The sequence below is a fragment of the Megalopta genalis genome, chromosome 6 (assembly GCF_051020955.1).
Source record: "Megalopta genalis isolate 19385.01 chromosome 6, iyMegGena1_principal, whole genome shotgun sequence".
Classification (NCBI taxonomy): domain Eukaryota; kingdom Metazoa; phylum Arthropoda; class Insecta; order Hymenoptera; family Halictidae; genus Megalopta; species Megalopta genalis.
In genome coordinates, this window is record NC_135018.1 from 10,360,530 (window position 1) to 10,384,807 (window position 24,278).

At 43.0% G+C, this 24,278-nt stretch overlaps 1 protein-coding gene across 3 annotated transcripts; it reads right to left on the bottom strand.

Annotated features, from left to right (window-relative positions):
* Positions 1 to 9,495: 9,495 nt before the first annotated feature.
* LOC117227633 (uncharacterized) lies at positions 9,496 to 23,187 on the bottom strand. Of its 3 annotated transcripts, XM_033483063.2 has the most exons (14): positions 21,178 to 23,184; positions 20,916 to 21,104; positions 16,488 to 16,723; positions 15,382 to 15,593; positions 15,055 to 15,131; positions 14,801 to 14,997; positions 14,525 to 14,685; positions 14,278 to 14,446; positions 13,790 to 13,983; positions 13,574 to 13,703; positions 13,328 to 13,517; positions 13,040 to 13,182; positions 10,779 to 12,083; positions 9,496 to 10,340 (listed from the first exon to the last, which is right to left on the bottom strand). In XM_033483063.2, exons 1-14 carry the CDS (start codon positions 22,499 to 22,501, stop codon positions 9,690 to 9,692), a joined length of 5,178 nt encoding a protein of 1,725 aa, XP_033338954.2. In that variant the 5' UTR covers positions 22,502 to 23,184; the 3' UTR covers positions 9,496 to 9,689. The 3 variants fall into 3 exon arrangements, with proteins under 3 accessions (XP_033338954.2, XP_033338952.2, XP_033338953.2); XM_033483061.2 differs by having other exon boundaries at positions 14,801 to 15,131; positions 21,178 to 23,187; XM_033483062.2 differs by having other exon boundaries at positions 10,833 to 12,083; positions 14,801 to 15,131; positions 21,178 to 23,186.
* Between the last annotated feature and the right edge of the window lie 1,091 nt (positions 23,188 to 24,278).

A 24,278-nucleotide genomic window follows, 5' to 3' on the forward strand; every position in this document is an offset into this window, starting at 1 on the left:
GCTGTGCCGGAAATTGAGTGGCGGAGCTACCCGCGAGTGTTTGACGTCGCGCGACAAATTGAAAGTTACTGCTGCTGGGGAAACGCGCGCGCGACAATATTTTATAACTTCAACGTGAATAATGCTCGGGGGTTACAGGTCTATATTTAACAATGCCGAGCGGATCCGGGCGGTCCGATCGAGCCGTCAAATTCCACCGCGATTTCTTCGATTCTTATCGCCCTTCTTTCGTCGCAACGTTCAATAATTCGAAACGCTCGACACACACATTCGCCTACCGAGATTACCTCTGGATCACAGAGTTCGGCAAAATTGTATTCGGATGACGGATAAGAAATAAGAACTAACGAACAACATTCCATTCGACATCATGGAATAAATATCCAACCGAAGACAAATTTATCCCAATAAGAATTTTATTGATAATATATTGACAATATTATATTAGAAATATTATATATTACGTATTATTATATGTTATATATTAAAATTCGCATCATTATTCGAATAATTATACAATCTTTATTCAAATAAGTATATAGAATAATTTACGACGAATAATGAATAATCATTGAATAAAATATCATCGAATAAAATATTCGACTAAAATAAATTCATTCGGATAATTATCTTAGATAAATATTTATTCGAAATAATTCGAGAATAATGCCCAACTCTGCTACATCGTTATTCTCCAGTGATTTCGTTGTCACCCTGAAGAATTATAAAACACCAGAAACTGAAGCCACAAATTACATATTGAGTTCAAATAAATTTTTGAATAATTAAGAAGCTTATTAAGGCATTAAACGTATGTTAAACTGATAGCTAAGACATTAAACGTATTACTAAAACGGAGACAAAGCCACGCTATGAAATATTCTACGATTTTGATTTCATCGTGAACGCGTAAAATTCGCAGCCCAATTTCCGTGGAATTTCGGAGTGCTGGCGTGGATTTTCTTGTGCTACCAGTGGAAATCATAATCGACGAGAGTTTCAGCATTCGCAGATCGTAACGCGTTTCTAAAGGTCCTTATAAAACATTGGGTGGAACGGGGAGGAGAAGCGATTCGATTCGTATCTGAAAGAATAAATAACGCCTTAATATCTGAGATTTAAATCATATCTAGATTTAAATCATTCAGCGGAAAAATTAGTGGATCCCGAGGAGACATCGATTCATCGAGACAATTGGAGGGAGGCCGATGCCTTTCGGTGCCAATGATCCGCGAAATTGCTTTACGCAATCGGCCATTATGCGTCTGCAAAATTCTGCGAGGCATTCGAGATAGTTCAGGACGGCGTTTGATGCGATGCGATGGATATTATATGTATGTATATTGCTCGTTGTCAGTCACGTTTGATTGCACCGATCGCGCAATTATCGATACCCTTTTGTCGTGCAATAAAATTCAACCGCGAGACCGTTTCACCGCGTAGGTCCCGGATCACCGAACCTATAAAACAAACTGTTACCGGGGCACGCGCGCTTACGCGAGCCGGGGATTGTCAAAAATTTGCTTTTGACAAATAGCCAATTTTAGTTGGAAGTGTCGCTTGGCCACCGATTCTCGCGATGCCCGCCCTGGGATGCTGTTATGCTGTTGCCGTTGCCGTGCCAAACCGAAAAATCATACCACACTCTACATACTAATTTACTTTTCCTCCAGTTATTCGCTACTTTTACTTTCTATTTTGTTATTCTGTTATTCGCCCGTGTGCTAAATTGTTTCAAATTTTATTTCGCGCAACAAAAATGAGATATTTCTGAGGAAATTGCTTTTTCGATCTATTTCAGATAGATTGCCTACAAGTGGGTGCAACTTTGTGATTTCCAGTATAAACGAAAATTCAGTCTGTTTGATCGCTCGGTGCTTCCAACGTTGAATATTAAAATTAAATACAATTCCTAACATGTTCCCACATGTTTCTACCAAATTGCGCATAATATACAAGTATATGCACACAAATTTTCCAATCCATAAGAATCTCCTTCAAGTTATCTTCTTTTTCTAAATGCAACGTTCCAAGCCCCTTGTCGGAAAATGTGGTTACAATTTGAAATAGAATATGTGTATGATCGTAGAATGATGTAATATGTTAGGAAGTAATTCTAAAGGCGTGTTTCACCGACACGTTGTGTTCGCGCGTTGGTATCACGGGGAATTTCACTCCCTTTACTTTCAACCACCTTCCGTCGATTGTAATCATCCCGAAAATTCGTTTTCTCTCGTCCTTGCTCTTGACTACCCTTCTCGTTCTGTCTTTCAAAGTCCAATCCGCTTACGATGAAACAGGGTATTAGTTCCAGTGTAACTCCGCGATAATGCATATCGCTATTCAAAGTATTTCTCGCGTTAAATGACATTCTCCCACGGCGTCGATCGCGGGGAAACTTTCGCGGTTCGATGCAACAGCTTTATCTTCCCCTTTCGTTTCTTATTGCTTTACGGAACACCGATTTATTCTAGATAATTCATGGAGGTTAAGCTTCATACTTTTCAAATAGTCTGCCGTTCGCTAACCCAACTTGTATTCATAAACATTTTTGTTTTATAAACCTTTGTGATAGCAGCTACATAAAAATATAAAACGATTTTCTTGTTCCACCTTCTCTCAAGAACAAATCTGAAAAAGTACAAAGCCCACAGCAATTTTTACAACAATCCCGCCCCCCCCCCAAAAAAAATTGATATAAATTGAATTTTTTCGTCTTTAGGATTTTATATTTGCTAAACTGTAGCAGATGCAACAAAATATGCTGACTTTTTATCGTTTTCCAGTCCCTCGAGTATAACGATTTAGAATCTTAACCCCCTACGGTCACTTCCCCAATAGATGCAGATTACAATTTCGCGACACCCACTAAAGTAACCACTTTAAAATAGGAAAGAACTGTCGCGGGGTAGTTTTCGCCCGAATTTTGTCTTTATCGTTCCCGAAAATATTTCAAGATACACCGAATACACAGCATGCTGTGTGACTGCACACGGCGGATCGTGCAAACACGAGACACTCCCTTGGCCCCGTCCCCCGTTCACGTGTCCAGACTGCAGAGATCGGTGATTTCCACAATGCGTTCGTTCGGCGCGGTGGTTTGTAGCGTTCCAGAGAGTCCCGGGCCCCGGGTCCTGGATGCCTCGGGAAGCCTCGCTGGATGTACTTGCCAAAATAAATACCGCGGCGCCGCGACGCGCCGTGAACTCGAGGCACGCCCCTGCTGCCCCTGCCTTGTCTTATCCACTACAGCGCACGTCGCGTCGTCCGTTCGCCCTCTGTGCTACGTAAGAGGCGCCTCTTTGGCCACTCAAGGTGTTTGCTTTGGTCGAACACGTAGAGTCCCCTACAACCCTCCACCTCCTGAATCCGCAGGTGCAACGCACACAATCTCGGCCAGTTATCTAAACTCCGTCTCGAAACGAATGATTTTCGACCGTGCCCACCGAGGACTGCGTCCTGTTTGATATACAAGATTTACCTGCAACTTTTTTCACCTTCCGACCAGACCTCGTCTTTGTCAATGCTAATGTTGGACTGACTCAATGTCAACGACCCGTTGACAACGACACGGTTTATACTCACAGGGAACTCGAAGCATCTTTTAATACTTCCACGACCGCGCTAGAAACCTCAAAAATTTTCATAAAATTAAAATATTTCATTCAATTAAACAAAAATTACGAGGCAAACTTATATGGCATAAATTACTTCTTCAGCGTTCGTACCTCTTGCAAATCTTAATAAAATTAAGCAATCGTTTTTAATTTTTCATTAATCATCCATTCTATTATCAGTCGAATGAATTTAAAACGCGGATATCTCCCCATTCGGTTGGCTAAGTGTTAACAGAATTGGGGCGGGCAGCATCCAGTGAAGTGGCCGCATATTAAAATTACTCTTTGACAAAATTCTTCGCTGAAAAGTCCTTGAAAATCTGCTGGGAGTGAAAGCTATCCCATAGCGAAATTGGGGTAGCAGTGTGAAAATGTCTTGTTAATTAATTTTTGAAAATTAGATGAAAACGTTTGAACCGATTGGGTAACCAAAATCACCCCTTCGGAAATAGTATTTATCATAAAAATTGTTCATTGAAAATTTGATAAAAATATGTCACGTAATCATACAGGAAACGTTGCCTCCTGTAAAATAAATATAATAAAATAAATATAAATGAAATGCTAGTTTCATGTTCAAGATATCATTTGAACATATAAAACAAAGGAATCACTTTGTCCTAGATTTTGTTTACCCTACTACTATAATGTCTTGCGTCGACTTCACAATGTAAATGTTCTTTCCAATTGCAGAAGGTTAATGTTCATAGAATTTATCTGAAAACTTTCACTGTCATCTTTTCAGTCTTATTCATCCAAGCAATTTCATCCAAATAACAAATTAATTCGCTGAATTGTCGAACGGATTGACAGTTCATTGTATTGTTGATGAAACAACGTTGGCAAACACTGACATCGTTACCCGAGCGATTACGAAATGCTTTTACAGTTTATGAACATGCCCTGCCTATGTTATCGCTTCAAACGCGCGGGAATGTCTGCTTAATATCTGATTAAAGTAATAAAACACAAGGAGGCGAGGTAACAAGGAGTACTGCGGATGGGCAGGGGTTTGTTTAACGGAAAGAACCCTCGAGTGATGTTCGAAGGCGAAGAGAAACGTCTAATGCCGTACTGGCATTTGCATACTTGAGTATTCATGGAAGGAAAGCTTTCGTCGGTGCATTATACGATCTGAGATTGTTGTGCGAATACCCGACAGCCCTCGCGAAGTAGATGCGCGTACGGTTCAAGAGCTGGAATATGGTGTTTTCGGGACAAGGTGCGTCGACGCGGCGCGTCGCGTGAGCGGTGTGAGCTGCTGTTTCGAGCTTTTCAAGCTGCTCGCTGCGCATTCCGACGCTCATAAAATCACAGTGTAGAGAAACATGAAATTTCGATAAACTTGCTGCAGTCAACATCACGGTCTTATCTATTAAACGTTTCTATTCTATACGGTGTACACGCGACACTATCATTTATCAGCGTGTCGAACGAACATAAATTCATCCGCATAATTTTAACAGATCACGATGCAATAAATGCTGCAAATCTCAAGCCTAAGTGTAGGACAGCTCGACATTACGGAATGGCCGCGGATCTTTCTATAAAATGATTTTACAGCAATTGCCAGACGAAGTACTTTTAATATTCTTATCGTTCTGTCAGCTGTACTCTATATGATCTATTTGTTACTAACACTTTAAACAAATTATTCGCGTCAATTGTGTCATAACGTCAATAGAGTGATAAACGATGCGTTAAGGATACCATCTACCCCGGTTGGCGGTCGAGGGCTTCTTACAAACCAAAATTCTCATCGCCAGATTTCAGATAGTATTTTAATAGATAGTAGATGTTAGTTAGTACGTCAAATTTTGCACTACGTAAACATTTACATACTTATGCGACGTCAATTTGACGTACATCGCCACTAGTGTTAGAAGTCTATGTGAGTTGCGTCGCCGCTGCAAGTCTGAAAATTGGCTGCATTAACCTTCTGAGCTCTGAATACTCCTGGCCGAAACGGTTCGTAGGGACGGAGCACGGCTATCGCTGACCATCGCTGGGGGCGGAATACTTTTTTGCCACACTGAAGTGACTATTCAAGGCGCAAACAGTAATAAATTATAGTGATTCTTTTGCAGAAGGTCAAATAATTCATCTTCCGATTCAATGTCTGATGATAGTGATTCACTATATTCTATTTTACTGTCGTCCCTTGTGAAATATTCCTCAAGATTTGACATTTTATAGGGTGTATATTCCGCACTATCGTTGTTGACGCGAGCGAGACCGTGAGGTTCTTACATTCACAAGACGATACTGCTGACTGAGTCGTTTTGAGTGCTTTGAGTCGCGAGAAGGTGACAGTGCAGGTAATTATTTTGAAATCTAATTGGTTAGAGGGTGGGACATATAAAATGGAATTTCCGTTTCGGAAATTCCCGGGGATTTTTATGATCCTAATATTGCCCAACCGCTACCTAAGGAAGGCAAATTACTAACGAGTGCCCCTGTATTAATTTTACACGAAAATAACTGCATATTGATTGAAAAAATCGACAAACGCATATACGCGCCCTTAGTCCAGGCCGATGACTTAGAGAAAACACATAAATGCGGCCTTAGGCTACACGGATGACTTTCGCCAAACGCATATATACGTCCATAGAGCTCTACGAAAATGCCTTTCTTTCTTCAAATAATCTGAATTGTTATAAATTCTATGTCTGTAATGCATGAAATCCGCGGTCTAATAGTCGCTGACAATGTCGTAGGGATGGGGGAAGCATCGATTAAAGCAATTAGGTTCGACAGTGTCGGTGTCAGGGATCGTAAGGTAACGAAAGATTAGATTCCCGGGGTCTGCAGCAGCCGATGTTCTCGGGACACCTGAATAGAAACCACGGTCGTCGCATTCTTAGCTCGCGGAGGGTCACGCAGTCTCCCGATCCCGGATTCTAGAATCTCAAGGGTCCCGTTCCAAGCTTTCGCTCACAGCCACGGTCTCGTGAAGCATGGTAGTCCGAGCTACTACGAAGTGATCTGTGGAAGGTCGTACCGGCCGCGTTTCGACCGTTTCGAATTCCACGAACATCCGAGATCGCGACGGCTATGCCATTTTGTGGTTTCATACCTGAGAACGTCTACAGACCAGAACCACTCGTCGAAGTCCTCGAGAATTCATATATTTCGCGGCACTGTAGTCTGGGTAATTTCACGTCACGTCACTTGTTAGGGCCACCTAATTCGCAGGAATTCTTGGCTGTCTAGTGACAATCGTATTACAATCTGTCGCTCAGCCGATCACTAGACTGCAATATGAAATAGAAAACAGATTAAAAGAATTGGAGAGTACAATTGAAGTATTGCCTTCGCTCTATCAAAATTTTACTAAAGAAAAAGGCAAACATTTTTATTTTGCAAGAAGATCCTTAGAAACAGTGAAATAAAATTCTTCTATACGGTTTTAACCTTGGACAAATTTCAGAAAATATTTTATGCTTTCATGCGAAACGTATTTGGATAATCGCGAATTCAAATATCAGAGGTTCGGATAATCGAGGTTCTGTACTCGTCGATACCATGTATGTCGGGGGTGTCAAACTCAAAAGCTAACTTGGGCCATAATAATAAATAAACAATGCTTAACTTTAGGTGGGCCGCAAAAAAAGTCAATGTTCATAGAAACAAATATTTTTATTTTGACTAGTACATTGTAATAAACACATATATAAAGTTAAATTATTGTTTACGTCCTGATACTTGACATCGAAAATGTTCGTCTCGGGCCGCGAGTTTGACACCCCTGATGTATGTACTTTGATTTTGAATCGAACCGTTCATTGGTAGCTATAAATTGACTTGTAGGATCGGATTTTTCCGTCACGATCGACACGCCGCAAAGTAAATTCGCGGCGGCATGGTGTACATAACCTGAAACTCGAAAGATCAGCGTTAACGGGCCAAAAGGAAGAAAATTGCTTTTCTTCGCGTGGTTTACGACGGGAAATCTCGTAAAGAGCTCGTACGAGCGCATAATGCCTGCCGTTTCCTCGTGCGGCGAGGCTGATTCTCGGCTGGACGTTATCCATGTCGGTGATGTACGCTCGCATTTATAGTGCCGGGGGGATTACTTCCGTTCAGCATAGGCAGAATCCGTGAGAGACGGCCGCTTACGATGCTTTTCATTGCATCGCGTCGCTCGACCGCGACCGCCGCCGTGGCTCGACTCGGCCCGGCTCGGCTCGGCTCGGTTCGTTTATGCTCGTCGCACGGGACACGCGGCCCGGCCCGGGCGAGATCTTCGTACCGACGCGTCCCGTCGACGTGTAGCGAATCAACGGAATTGCCTTGTATACGTTACGCAACGCATAAATTGATGGAAAGATCGGCCCCGTCGTATTTCATCCCCAACTCTAATACGTTCCCCCTTGATCCCGCGCTTGCATCGCGTTGCCGTTCTCTGCAGTAATGTCGCAGGACAATTCGTCAGGAAGTACCATTATGCATATACAATACACATTCGATAATCATATGTCCTTTATTTAATGGGCTATTGCAGAGAGAACCTTCGAAAAAATCAATTTTTCTATATTTACGTTATGTCCGAATTCTTGAAATTAACAAAGTGATAGCGAGAGTATAATATTCATAGTATGAATGATGACTATTGGTATTTTGGCGGTGGTGAAGGGACCGTGTTAAGGAAAAAAGTAGAGAGGAAGACGTTTCGTCCGGGACCCGCTAGAGGATTCATCAGTAAGGCTATCCTAGCGGGCCCTTGTCTTAGACGTTGTGATGTCGGTAGGAAGGACGAAGTCTGTATATATATAAAAAGTGAGGCGGATAGGTTACTTGTGGGAAGAGAAGCCATCTGCTGGCGGGTCTGGAGGTAGCCGCCACAGTATACAAAACTTTCAATTTATTCTTCTCCAAAGTATGCTTTTCAAAATATTGCTCGGGATATCTGATATTCTAATTAACCGATTGCCTTTAAAGTTTGAGTGCATATTAAATATGTATGTGTTTATGCACACAGCTCGTACCAGAACCGATCCAAAATTTTTATTTTTTACATTTTTCTAGGCTCCCAATACTGAAAAATCACCAAGAAAAATTAGTATAACTTCGTCAACTTTGAAAAATATTTTCACGAAACTCTCAGGAAATAGCTGCCGATACAATACTCATTCAATGCCATTAAAAACGTTTTAATGGAATATAAGGATCGTCTTTTCTCTATGATTGAATGTGTACTACCTTTTGAGCGACAAAGTTCAACAGGATCAGGAAAACTACACGATGGCGACATCCGACGACGAGTAGATACAGCTCTTTTCACCAATCTATCATTTCCTATACTACATTTCAGCTATTTTATATTTCGTTTCGAATATTTTATGAGAACGATAAAGACGTTAAGCCGAACATGCTCTTTGGCTTTAGTTAATAGGTTCGCATAATGCTAAGCCTCGGGGCTTAATACCTGATCAGCGTCCAGCATCCAGCATGTGAATGAAATACGATAATTAATTTCGACGAGACTGGTTTGGTCATGGGATTCAAAGCCATGACGTGAAGGTCCGAATCAATTTTAATGACGTACTTTCCAGCAGTTCGCTTCCTAAATCGCCTGATACCAACCGGAACGAAATCGAATATCCATCGATTAAGCAAACAAAAATCCTAATGCAATAATCCTAATGCGCTAGAAAATCCATGAATTGCATGGCAATACTGTCTCGTTCCGGTCCCGGTGAAAATTTAATACACACCCGTTACCTACAGATCTATAAATTTCTTCCTTAAAAAGATCCTTCTATCCCGAATTCTACCGAACAAGTTATGAGATTAATCGGTGAACAACAAATATACCGAGCTTTCTCGCCAGCGACCAATTCGTGAAACAATAGAAGGTTTGTAAAAAAAACGATTTCAAAACGATCCTTTACCAATTTATTAACCCATAATATAAATATCAACCGCCGACAGCTCGGCGTGGTGCATCCCCGGCCAGTGGTGTACCCATAAATTTCTGTCACCTCACCGTGAGCCCGAAACGGCGCGAGAAACACCCGTTGCGATAATTTCATACGATCATTATGTTTATTTCGCCCCGATCCCCGTTCAAGTCTCTTCCTCCTCCCAGACCCAATTGGTCTCCTCCGATTTGCTCCTCGCCGTCGTTCTATCAACTCCAAAATGTTCCTCCTCGGTTGACCAATTTATCTTCGAGGAATCCTCTTCGTTATCCGACCTCGAATTAGTTTTGCTACTCTCCCTGCTCCTCCCCTCCGTCGATGTAGTCTCCTCCGATTTCGTCGAGCTAGTCTTATTCTCCTCGGTATCGGTACTTTTGCTTCTGGACAACCTGACTGATTCGGACTCGTCGTCTCCGTACGAACTAACGTCTTCGTATTCGGAGCTTTGTTCTCCACTGCGCTCTCTCTGTATGCTCGGCGTGTCGTCGCCCTTTGGACCCTTAGGGTCCGTCTTTGCTTGATCTCTGACCTCCTTGACGCCTACGGCGTACGGCCTGTCCTCCTCGGACCTCGACTTCTGCATCTGCCAAGCCTTCTTGAAAGGATGCTCGTTGTCCTGCTGTACCAGCTTCGGCCTCTCCGGAAGAAGATACTCGGGATCCTCCTCGCTGGCTTGGCTCTTTATTATAGACTCCCTTTTGTAGAGACCTTTCGGCTGCAACTCCGACGATTTATCCACGATGTTCCAACCAGACTCGGACAGATCTACTTCCTCCTGCGACAGCTTCGACAAATCCTGGAAATAGAATCGACATTGTGAATCGACTGAATCATGTGTTACTATTTAGAGAGACATGCTAATTCAAATACCCTAATGTATTTTCTTTCTAACAATTTTTACTAACGATCTGTAGACTGTGAAATCTCATGCAGATTCTCATTTTCCCGTTTAAACTTCGTAAATTTTTCAACAAACGACAAATATATCTTTCATCGACTAATGCTAAAAATGTTATTACGAGCGTTCGCCGATTCCCATGCTATCGCATATGTTAGCAACTTGCATGCAGCATAACTGCTTAAGATCAGGTATTAAGACAGCGCACAAAAGTCTCACGATAGAAGATTATACGGTTCCACGGCAAAGGAATCTAGAAAGTAGATCATAACAGACTCGAATCTAGGAAAACCTTCTACATTTCCAGGCATTCTAATTTGAAACAGGGAATCCTGCCTGCACAGAAATCCTCTTGCTATCCTTAGTAAGCACAAAGTTAAAAGTAGCTACATCCTCGTCCTCTTCGACGGAGGTCATTTGGCTGCTGCTGGTGTGGGATCTCCTGGAGGCATCCCAGAGAACTTCTTCCTCGCTCATGGTGTCGTCCCTGGGTGGAGGCGCTTGTTCCCGGTACTCCCTCCGTCTCCTGTAGGCACTGTCCTCTTCAGCCTCACTGCGTTCCTGCGAAGAGCCCAGGTGTGCCACTCTGGAACCAACGCTGACTGTCCAAGAGTCCATGTTGTCATCCGCCGAAGGATCCTTCAGCAAAGCCAGTCTGCCCTCTGCGGAGGACCTCCTCCTCAAGGAGACTAGATCCTCGTCTTCCAGTAGGGAATCGCGTTCCTGCGTGGCCAGTCTCTCCATGAATTGTTTTCTACGTATCCTCAGCTCATTCTCCCAGTCCTCCTCGTCGCTGTGCCTCGGTTCTGCTGGAAGCTGCCTCTTTTCCAGCTTTCTTCGTTGCGAGAGCTCCTCCTCGCTCTCCGAGGAGTACGCCCGCCTAACGTCCGAGGACCTTGAGAAGGATCTTGTTTGTCTTTGAACAGGATCGAGATCCTCCGATCGGCCGGAGTGCCTTTTAACGTCCGCACCTCGGGAAGACGAGCGGTCGCGGTTTGCCGACTCCGAGGAACGATAATCCTCGCGGTCCCTGATCGCCGACCTCCTTCTGGATTCGGACCGGCTATAGTGTCTAAGCTCCTCCCTCTGTGTCTGCCTCCACAAGTATTGCTCATCCTCGTCGCTGTCCTGCAGCATCCTGCTGTCGAGGCTCCTCGACGTCGATCTTCTGCGTTGCAAAAGAGCATCTTTGTGCTCGAGCTGCGACCTCAGCAACTCCTCCTCTTCCGGTTCAGAGTTCTGGTAGTCCCTCTGACTACTTCTGCTTCGTCTCCGCTCCCTGTAACCGTCGTCTCTCGTAGAGTACCTTCTGCTAGCTTCCAAAGACTCGTTTTCCGACTGGAACGGTGTTCTCTTCAAGGTTTCTTTGTATTCTTTTTCTTTTTCCTGCAGTGGCTCGTTGCTCGGTTTCGTGCCGTTCTTCAGCCAGTCCCAACTCGTGGAAACCACCTCGTCCTCTTCGTCTCGCTGCTTTGGTTTTTCTTTCACCTGAGTTTCCGGCGGTTGATCCTCGACGGAGACCTTGGCTCGCATGTCCGTGCACTCCATTATCACGTTCTTGAACTCTTGCATCGGCAGATCCAGTAACAGGGTCAGTACAACCGAGACGATCACTACTGTTGCTAACTCTTTGCAGTCGAGCTGCAACAGAATCGTGGTAATGAGTTTCTCGTATGATCGCCATTATAATATCAGCTTGAATAGAAAAGTTTACGTAAAAAACATCTCATAGAAACATCTATCTAATATCAGAAATTTTCGAAGGAAAGATTAGAAACCAGTCATTTTGACTAGTACTTTTAGTGTTAAAGAAAACCGCTGGAGAAATTTGGTATTAACAACGCCTCGTTAAAATGAATTTAAATATTTGAGTGAAGGTTGGATAGACTATATTTGAATCTTAACAAACGTAGATTTCAGATTCGCGTTATGTTATTCACTGTTCTGTAATTTATCTTATCGTGTTCGGTTTCGTAACTTAAACTATCTTGTTCTGTTCGGTTCCGTGACTTATTTTGTTCTATTCGATTTCGTAGCTCATCTTGCTGTGTCCGGTTTCGTGACATTATTGTTATTATTATTATTATTATTATTATTATTATTATTATTTTGTATCATTATTATTGTTGTTGTTGTTGTTCTTGTTGTTATTATTATTATTATTATTATTATTATCATTAGTGGAAGATGATTGCCTCGTGTTGTCAATACCATAATTTATTCACGAAGAATTCTCGTTTAGGGCTGTCGCACGTGATGTCCGTACATTAAATGATTTGACCAACAGCGCCGACCTTGCTGGACCTTGATAGCCGCATTTTTATAGAAATGATTATTGACAAGATCCATTTTATAACGTTTCAGGTAGCCAAAAATCTGTTTGGTTGATTTTATAATGTGTAAGATATGAGAGGAACTTGTTTGATATATTGAAAAATTTTAAAAAGTTTGCTAATTAGGATAATATTTCTACCGTGTGAATGTGCAAAAAAGAAATGTAGCATATTCATTGTGTACTCTATAAGCTTAGAGTTGTGGTATAGTAGGTATGTCATAATTTGATAATAGTGCCGAATAACTCTAACTGTGTCACTTACCCCATTAAAAACGCTAAACTCGCTCGCGTACCTCGTGCTCCCCACATTGATAAAAAACACTGCGAACTGCGTCATGTAGAACGCGTACGATATCCTGCTAATGAGAAGTAGCCACTGCTGTGACAGGAATCTGTTGATTATACCTGCAAAAAGAATAACCGAGACTTGAACCCTACATTAATCGATCCCGGAAGTGGTAAAACTCTTTTAAGTAGTATTCTCGAACGTAAATTGCGCTATTCATGTATTCCCATGGAAAATGACTCGCGTGTCAATGACCACGCATACCTCCATTATTCGTGTGACAGGCATATATGGACCAGCATAGGGCGATGGAAGATGCAATCGGACTGAGCACACCGTAATTGGCGGCCTCTTCGGCATCGTACACGTAATCCATCTTGGCTAAATGCCAAGGTGAAAGTATCGACCATGACATCAAGGCCGCCGAGATTAACCATCCCAAGACCACTAACACCTGAAAGTAGTATATCAACATTTCTTGCCAGCTCGACGGATGTCACATGCGAATACCTTGTGTATCCTAATGTCCCTCTTGGTATAATGCAACAGCACACCAAGACCTACGCCGAACACGTATGACGTTGCTCGGTGTAACGTCGTCGTGTAAGTCAGATCAGCCGTCCTGTAGAGCTGCTTTATGCTGAAATCGACGGGTTCGAATGCTGAACTCGAAATGTTTGGAAAGTTGAAGCGAAATAGCTGTTTCATAACAGGCCACTCTCTCACCTTACGCCGTGGAAGAAGACGAGAGTAAGTCTGTGGGTCGATATCGCCACGTAACGGAGAGTAGCCGCCAGCAGCACAAAAAAGAATATCAGAAGAACGCCGAAGATCGTCTTGAACTGCAATAAGAAGACCAAGAGCGGCGCCAACAGCGACAGTTGCATGTCCAGTGCAAGCTGATGTGTATGTGTCGCACACTATGCAACCGAAAATAGAGATTTCTTATCCTTAAACAGGTTATCCCCGGCAGGTAATTTCTCATCGTTTATTCTTATTTCAACTCTCCACGTATTCATCACTCTACTGCTATTATTACCACATAAATATTATAACGATTACAAGGAATAAGAATATTCGTCGATCGACGAAAGACGATTGAACTTAGAAAATCATTCGAAATGAAAATGTTGAGAAACTGTTTCTTTTAATCCCTCCGGTAAAAATAGAGTTAAGAAGAACCGGTGAGAATTAATAAAGAATCTTCTGATTACGGTTTCTTCCATGGGCAAGAAGTTCTGTATGTAGAGTAAATTGGTCCACGCGTTGCTCTTGCAGATTTCAGCATTGCGGACTACAGTGATGTTCCATAGTGGCCCGGATCCGATATGTTCCATCACGAAGGCGTAGAAGAAGATCACCGCTAGCAAAGCTGGCGTCAGCCTAAACAACAACAAAGCGCGATGTATCTAGATGACAGAGAGTATTTATTTTAAAAAGAATCGTTTTAAAAAGACCTGCCTGATGTATCTGGTGACAAGGCGACAGAACCAGCGAATTTCTCCGCGCTTTGTATACTCATTCGCCATATTGTAAGCGGTTAACGCACCGCTAAATAGCAGAAACCATTCCGTATAAATGAACGACGTTCTCACGATCGTGCTGATCGGTTTGGTTACAACCTTCATCGACAGGAACAAACGTGAGCATTCTCTCGAGCATTAAATTTCGCGTATAGAAACGCGTAAAACATGAACAAATTGGACTTCTTAAGAAGCGACCTGCGCAGAAACTTACCTGTGAAACATCGAGTCGATTAACGTACGGCATGGTCAATAATGGTACGAATTTGTGTGCGGTGTAAATCAGGAGAGCGCCAATTGCTCTCAATCCGTGGATGCAACTGATATCGAAACTGTTCGTTCCTCTCTTTAATAGCGTCTTCAAGTTTTTCCGTAACGAAAACGCCATTATTATTCTTTCGGAATAGCTTCCTGAAGATAAGATAAGATCAGAGTCAACAGCAGCATTACACGTAAATATTCGCTTACCTTTCCCTTCAGACACCACTAAGTAGTCCCGCGCGGTTGCTACGATCGCCAGACAGATGATCATGGCGTAGAAATAGCTGAAGACGAAAGTTCAAAAATTACAATTATAATTATGGAAGGTGATTATTTGTGAAATTTCATTGAACCTTGTAACGCGGCAGTTTGTGTAAAGATTAATCAGTTTAATTGAATAAATGAACAAAGTGAATCTAAGATGCATCGTGCATCTTGAATTGCACCCCGGATGTGTTCGCATCACGATACGCGGAATAAAAGGTCAATAGCCCCCCCCCCCCTCCCCATAACTGTGCAATTTAATGTACGTACAGAACGCCGATCGTCTCTTTCGAATAGCTTTCCGATTTCTGTTTCACGTAACACATGTTAGGGTCCACGTGCACTATGAATTTGATTCCTATGGTAGAATTGTAGAATTCCAGGGCTTGTTCTACTATGTTTTTAGCATGCTCTACCGAACAGGCTGCTGGTATACACAGTGCCCAATTCGCCGTAGTGCCTCTCGGAACGAAATGACCCGGCTAAAACATATATACATTCTTATTATCACCGTTGTCGGCCAACAGGATTTTCGAACAGACGATAATTTCTGTCAAAACACGTTATGGTATCTTGCGATGCATGATCGAACATCTATCGATTTTGTAATTCGTACTCGACGCAGTTTTGAAACCCCGTCTCGAATTACATTTTCTGCAACATCAGAAAAATGGATAACCTCTGTGAATCGCGATGACTACATACAGGGTGTCCCAAAAATGTCTCGCAATCCGAAAGTGGCGGGTTCCTCGGGTCATTTGAAGCAACTTTTTCCTTTAGAAAAATTTTCTCCGAGGCACCATTAACGAGTTATTAACGAAAAACAGTGACCGATAAGAATCGAGTACGGTAGTTCCGCTCATTGACTCGATCGCCTCACGCCAGCTGAGCTGGGATTCGACCGCCTCAACCGCTGGCGCCGCTGGCTCGGCCGCCTCGCACCAGCTGAGCTGGGATTCGACCACTCGACCGCTGGCGCGAGGCGGCCGAGCCAACGGCGCCAGCGGTCGAGGCGGTCGAATCCCAGCCCAGCTGGCGCGAGGCGACCGAGCCAATGAGCGGAACTGGGTTTCGTGCGTTGGTTGGCTGGGCCGCCTCGCGTCAGCCGTACTCGATTCTTATTGGTCACTGTTTTTCGTTAATAACTCGTTAACGGTGCCTCGCAAAAAATTTTTGTAGAGGAAGAAGCTGCTTCAAATGATCCGAGGAACCCGCCATTTCCGGATTGCGAGACATTTTTGGGACACCCTGTATATATAGTCATACTTCGGAGAACTTATCGTTAACGCGATTACGACGAACATGTTGCTACTCTCTGTGAAATTAGTGCCAGATATCTCGTTCGGTGGATTAGTGTAGAAAATCGGCCTACTCACATCTCGCATACTTCCTCGGAAGGTGGAACGGCCATGCATCAGGTTGGTCGGAAGCCTCATGTCCGGATCATCGGCGTAAAAGTCGATATTCGCCAAACAGTATTTCCCCTGCACCTTTATCGTCGCATTGTTCAACTTCACGTGCGCCATTACTCCCATACACTCGTCGAAATCACCGAGCTGGTTCACGTTGCCCCGCAACAAACCCGATGGGATCTTCGCGCTCGAGTCCAGCACTGTGGAACAATTTCATAGATTTATGATTCGAAAACTATGAGAAACGTTCGCCCTGAAATTCTCATTAGCGCAGCGATACGATTGCGATTACGTCGTAATGTAATTACTAAGCTAACAATTTCATAATCGATCTCAAGGAAGATTCATGGCGACACGTGTCATAGTATATTATGCATATATTGTAATATTAGCCATAACATTACTCAGAAGAGATCAAACTCCTACAATCAGCATGATCTCATCGCAGGTTATCGATTAGCATACGTCTACGTCTGCTTTTGTTTATTCGCTAGGAACTAACGTAACTTTGCTTGTGCTATTTTCTACTTTATTTCCCTATCCAAAAAATGTTGTTGTTTCTTTAACGCGCTATAATTCCGTAAAATTTGGAAGTCACACAATTATGATTTACATTTTCCAAAGCATGAATTCAGTGTGACATTTTATACCGTCCTACCATTTTTTCTCATCGAAAGAATTTTGCAGTTCCAGCAAGACCAATTACATTTCTCGGTAAGACTTGAAAACAAAAAACAATTTTATTATGGAGAGTAAACGATAATGACTGTATAGTTTTTATTTTGCATATTTGTATAATGCAGATGTTTCACATAATATTTTTCCGTGTATGCATATATGTTGCATACGTGCATATATTTTGTATACATGCATATTTGACTGATGGTTTATCGAGACAAATGTAAATCTCATAAATCGATCTCTAATGGCGCGTCGCCTCAAACGCAAATTTTAATGTCCTTGATGTTATTCCAACTGCATTACGGTATACCACATCGTCGATGATTTCCGTAATTCAATTACATTAGTCGATCAGCTGGAATAAGACATATTGGAGGCAGAGTCGTTAACAAGAAGATAGATTATCGAGGAAGCGTCGGTCTGAAGTGAGACAATGTCGTCAGACCTAAATAAGAGACGCGCAAGATAGCACAGTCGAATAAAGAATAACACTTCTATTAGCAAGTGTATTTCAAATTCCAAGTGTCATTACAAAACTTTAACGCGAAGATGACTAAATCAAGAAATAGTAAACGCTTAATAATTTCTAGCTGGATTGCATCTGTGAAAGATGACTATATTAGTGTAGAGAGAAAGAGAGAGAGAGAGAGAGAGAGAGAGAGAGAGAGAGAGAGAAGAGGTGTACTGCAAAATATGTGAAAAACAGATTCAGTGTTACAGAAAATCGCAAATAAAACAACATTTAAAAACAGGAATAAATAAAAGAAATGTTGAAGAACGTAATCAAAATATTGCTAATAGTGCAAATAACGACTTACAAAATGGGGCACATTCTTCAAGAAAAAATAATTTTTATATTGAAATGTGTCAAGCAATGGTGACGATTAACATGCCATGGAAATGCTTGAATAATAAAGTGTGGAAAGATTCTTTAAAAAAAATATATATAGATCAAGATATTCCAAACGGATCAATGCTTCGCAAAAATTATTGAGACGATTGCTATGATTTGGCCGTTGAAAAAATTCGGAAGGATATTGGCGACAATTACATGTGGATTTCAATGGACGAGACAACAGACGTGACTGATCATTATATAACAAACCTCATTACAGACAAATATTAGTAAAGAAACCTAATCACATTTGTTATTCTATTGCTTTAACGCGTCGCGTGCCGTGCGTACATGCTTATTTGCTTACGTGCTTATTTAATACGCTAAAAAAATAGAACTGAAAAATTAATTTGCACTACAAGGATGGGATATAATAAATTTTTTAATATGAAGAGTAGAGCTTGGCACGGAACCTGTTAATTGAAAGAACAATCATGCATTGCACTTTTTGTGGATATAGTCTTGAAAATACTATGCCGCAGTGAAGACGAAGACAAGTTACTGCTGCTTGTTACAGACGCCGCAGCGTACATGTTAAAAAAGCCGAAAAGTATTTCAAGATATTTTATCCAAATACATATATTGCATGTGACGTGTTTGGTGCATGGGATAAATAGAATTGCGGAGGAAGTTCGACAGCAGTTTCCGGCAGTCAATAAATTAACATCATCCGTAAAAAAAAAGTATTTTTAAAAGCTCCATTATATACGCGTGCAAAGCTATAGAAATATTTTACAAAACCTTTCACTAACACCAGAACTTGTGCTAACCAGATGGGAGGCATGATCAGAAGCTTCAATTTTTTATGCAGAGAATTTAGAGAAGATCAAAGGAGTTATTAAATCTTTCAATGAGGAGGAGGCAATATCTATTAACACTAAACCTACCGCGGTCAACGTGACCGCTTTCTTATTTTGCAATTCTGAAAAGTTGCGAGACTCTTTCGTGGAAAACGCTTGAATAAGTTATATTATCGGAGCAAGTTTTATAATAAAAACTTTACAAATTCTAAATAAATTCGGTCTTCTCACTTTTGTGAAGCAGTACATGCCAGTTGGTATTACTGCTTGGTAGGTTTAGTGTTAAAACAGCTAGAGAAGCATTACCGTATGAACATTTACAACAGAATTTAACGTTTATATAGAGGTATCTTCAAATCCTGCCGGAAACGATGAAAGCATTTGTCAGTGAGATTACCTGTAACGCACTCAATGGATTTTGTGACGGTTGTTACGAAAACTATAGAAAATGTACATATGTACCGGCGGTTGTGGACGAAAGGTTAGATATCATCTATTTTATCATTTTTATTAACAAATTATTAAACGAATAGAATTTTAATAAACATTCCCACGCATGTAAAAGTACTAAATATACGTTTAGTTATTTTCAGATCAATAATACGTTTCAAGCTGTATTACGAAGAAATAATACAGGCAGCCCTCGACTTTCGCACGTTCTACTTCGCACAATTCGCCATTTCGCACATTTTAGAAAATTCAACTTTGTAAGCCTTTGCGGTCGAATGTTCCCTCTGAGCGGACATCATAATTGGATGCCGCAGTAGCAGGCATCAATGGAGCAGGCTACATTGTAATCGGATGCCCTCTCTCAGGGGACATCAGACTTTAGCCATCAGATTACAATGTTGTACCGATCAAGAGGTCAAGACTGTTGAGTCTCTCCATTTTGAAGAAACACCGGAAACTATTACCGATGAAATAGTTAGCCTCATGGATGAATTAAACTTGGACGTCAACAATAACGATGTTAATGAATTAATTGAATCTCACTCAGCACCGCTGTCAAATGAATACCTAATTGAGCAACAATTGATTAACAATAAAATACACGACGAGAGTGAGGAAGAAGAGGCCAGTAAAAACGTCAAGACTTTGACAATTAAAAATATGAATGAAGTCTTTATGCATCTAGACAAATTTTTAACTATTATGGAAGAATGCGATCTTTATGCATCTAGACAAATCTTTAACTATTATGGAAGAAATCTTTATCGCGAAAAGAATAAAAAAAGGAGGTACTCGACTAACTCTTGACAAGTTTGTAAAGAATACAGCCGAAAGCTAAATAAATAAATGAATACTTTAAAACACCGTTTCTGATGCATATCTTTTTACATCCCTCTACTTTCGAACATTCAACATTCGCGTACACATTCAGGAACCAATTGTGTGCGAAAGTCGAGGGCTCGCTGTAACTTTAACATACTATCAAAAATTAGCAACATTTTGAAAAGTACGAACGTCGAAGAACCACCAGAAATTCCATCACTGTATTAGTCCAAATATAAATACGTCTCGATAACGTCGTGCGATGTAGAAAGAACATTTTCGACGCACAGATTAATTTGAAATGATAAGAAGCACAATTTGACGACTATGGAATGACGAATAACGAATGGAAATGACGAATATGAAACTGTTGCGAAGTACTCTAATTTAAACTATAATAAATGAATTTTTGTTCCACACATTTTGCATCCATTTTGGATGTACATACATTTTGCATAAATCTTTCAAATATCGACATAGCATAGACACTCTTTCCTCTTTCCTCGTTCCTCTTTTAATCGAACGAGTATGTCGAATGCCTGTCTGTGAGATAAACGACGTTGTTGAATCTGAAAATTCGGGAATCAGCAACCTCGAGAATTATACCGTATCTATTCGCCTTACCAGAATGATAGTGCGGCAATTTTGATCAACGACTGTCTCACGGAAGTTGAAGTCGAAGATCGACTTCGACTTTTCGAGCGACGATCGCCGCATTCCGCGACACGCTAGATCTCGACTTACTTTGCAGTGCCCACAGTTTTCGACCCCTCAGCTGCCTCAGGAAGATCTTGCCGTGCTGCTGACACTCGAAATCCTCCATGGCCGTGAAATTTGACACGAAGGTCGGTACGCGTAGCAGCATATCGTTCAGTTCCGGCAGCGTGAAAGCAGCGTCCGCGCGCACTTTCGTTTTCTCTATCGGGTCGTCTTCTACAAGCAATTAGAAAACAATTAACGGAACACGATAATGCCCGCCTCGAACGAATCGATCGACGATACTCACTGTCGAGTCGTTTAATCTTCGCAGGCTTAGGCGGAGCAACTTTCGGACTGACAGTAGTTTCCACTTTCTTCTTCGCAGGCTGCGGAGGTTGTGCTTTCGGTTTCACTTTCACCGGCTGCTTCTGCTTTTCTTCCGGTCTCACCGGCACCCGATCCTTGCCCCCGTCGTCCCGAGCCTTCTCCCTCGGTGTAGGAACCTCCGCAGGAACTTTCTCCTTGATTTCCGGTTTCGGGGTAGTTTTCGGCTTCAAGGATTCGACATCGGGCTTCGTTACCTTTATCGGTTCGGCTTTCTTTGGAGTCTCCAGCGACTTCGCAGGGGTCTCTGTCGGCTTCTTCGATATGTCCGCTTGCTTCTTGATCGCTTCTACCTTCCGCGGTTCTTCCCTCTTCCCCGCTGGCGGTCTAGTTTCGACTTTTGGCTTCATCGTCGACGGTGATTCCACGGACTTGACTTTATCCTTGTCCGCGTATCTGGCTTTCTCCAGCTTCGCCGGGGGAGCAGTGACAACTTCCTCTTCCTCTTCCTCTCCCGTTTCCTCATCTTCTTCATCGGCCTCTTTGCTTCCAGATTCTTCATCTGTTTCCTGTTCGTTTTCCGCTTGATCCGCGCCCGGCCTCTTCGGCAGCCTAACGTTACTCTTTCCATCGTCTTCATCTTCGTCGCCATCGTACGACTTCTTCAGTTCCTTGAACGGTCTTGCTTCCTTATTCCTGAATCCCGATTCTTCCGTGCTCCTGTCTCTTCTGCTCGACACATTTGGTTTCCATTTCTTTCTCACCGACTGTCCCCCATCTTCGTCATCGTCCTCTTCGTCGTTCCCTTCCGATTCCGTGTCGTGCTCGCGGTCGACTGAGTCGACGATTATCTCCTCGCTGTCTACGACCTCGACGACGGCCTCGTCGTCGTCGTCCTCCGAGTTCTCACGCTCGGCGACCCGATGATCAACGACCCCGACCGGCGACCGTGCCATTCTTTCGTGTCTAACGGGCGTCCCTTCCTCGTCATCTTCGACCGACGTCACCTCGACAGGTGGTTTCCGTCTCGCGAGGATGCGCGATGCGGCCGCCTCGTGCCATTTGCGGGCGGCGAACGCTGTCGAGGTTCTGTCTTGGCACCTGGGAAAGATGGCTGAGTCCGAGCCCGAGCCCGAAACGCAGGTGGCCCGGTGATGTTGCGACGACTCCTGGACCATCGCGGAATTCGAGGCCATTTGGCTCGATTGCTCGCGTATTCGGAATCCATAGCAGCTGCTATAGGCCAGCAAGAGCAACAGGACTGGCACCAACAAACCGATACACTTGCCCAGAAGGGCGGAAGCCATGTCACCGGAGCGTTCGCATGGAAGAACCGCTGGCCAAGCACTGACGAGCACTGAACCGACTTCTGGTCGGAGCGATCGAGGCAGTAGCGTGTGCGGTCGCCGCGACCAACAGCCACCAGCAACGATCACTTTCTGATAATCGGTCGCGTTTCCCTCTCCTCGCCGTCGGTATCACCGTGGTCGTCGTCGTCGTCGTTGTCGTCGTCGTCGTTGTCGTCACCGTGGTCGCCCGTTCAAGACGACACAGGCCAACCTGGAGAGCCTCGAGGGACTATCAAACCAGAAGACAAGCCAGACCCCGGGGCTCCGCGTCCACCAGCGGCCGTTCCTTCGTGAAAATTAGAACGCATGGCATCGTCCCAACCAGCTAGGAGTTTTATTTAGCATCAACATTTCGGCGGAGGCAGAGTCCGAGGCGAGCTCTTGCACGCACGCGCCGAACGTACCACGACCACGACCACGAACCACGAACCACGACCACGACCACGACGGTGAGGAACCGTGGCTATCGTCGCGTCGCTATCCGCTAACTTGCCCGACGCGGTCCAACAGCTATAGCACGCGGTTCCCCCGCACGGACATTGCGCAACCAACGACCCGCAACCGCCGAAGCATCCTCACCTCTATGTTTCCCCGCCTAAGACAGCTCGAAAATAATGTCCGATACTACACCACTCTCTCGCCCACGATCCGGTGATCCCGCGGCGACGACCGACTCATCCGTCGAAGGCTGTCGCGATTCCCTCCCCTATCCCTTCCCATCGAGCTCTCTGCTGGCCCCGGCACGGCCGCTTCTGCGCTACAAAGTCTACTCTGGTATGCAGCCTTTGGGAACTGTCCAGATGTTGGAAACCGATTCGCGGATAGACTCGCCACTCTTTCGGACCCTTTTTAACCGGCGCGAGTTCACGTTGACACGCGCCGATCTCGCGGCTCGCGACCCCTCGTCATCTCGCCATACCGCCGCGATCCAATTCGCACATGTTCGTGTTATCAGACTCCCGTTTTGAGAATTCAACCAAGTGGCATTGATCTTTTTTTTCGATGCCGAAAGGTCTAATTGACTGGACATCGTAGAAAACAATTTTTCAAGAAATTGCAGGTGGTTGGAGCGACGAAAGGTAGAAATGAAAATGCATGGTGATAATTTCATCGTAATCGGTTCACTCGTAGACGAGCTGTAGGACCGCTGAAAGATTTCTCACGGTTGTTCGCCGAAAGTCGTGAAAATCGGCGATTTTCATTATTCTTAATTGCTTGCAGCTCGTGACAACGTCAATAAATTTCAATGACATTTTCAGCAAAAATTTGAATAGCAGTGGAGTTATGTTGCTACAGTGCTAGACGTTATACTAAGTTTTTAACGATTTCTATGATAGATCGTGTTTCCATGTGAGATGTATTTCGATAATAGAGAATTTAGCTAAATAAGGTTCTAATGCGTTTTTAACGATCAACTAGGGATAATTGAGAATTCAGCTTTCGAGGTTCTAATGTATTTTTAACGATCGCATAACCATAACGAAGTATGTAATAATATAACTCACTGTCAGAATGTTTACAAATGAACCAAGCAGAAAATAATTAATAAATAATCACGTCTATTTGTTCCCAACTTATTTTCCTAATAAAATCCATTACAACAAAAAACATTTTCTTTTTTCATTGAAAAAAACAGTTAAGTATTCCATTTGCATTTCTGCTAAAATTCAAGTCAACATATGAAATCAAGTCACAATCAACATAAATTAACTTTTTCTGGTGGGAAATTTACTAA

Bases quoted from the DNA above. Each gene is read 5' to 3' on its own strand.
- LOC117227633 (XM_033483061.2), bottom strand. From the start codon at position 22,501: ATGGCTTCCGCCCTTCTGGGCAAGTGTATCGGTTTGTTGGTGCCAGTC. The intron at 13,183-13,327 runs GTATGCGTGGTC...TTCTTTTTGCAG, and splicing joins CTGTCACACGAATAATGGAG to GTATAATCAACAGATTCCTG. The intron at 12,084-13,039 runs GTAAGTGACACA...ATTCTGTTGCAG, and splicing joins AGTTTAGCGTTTTTAATGGG to CTCGACTGCAAAGAGTTAGC.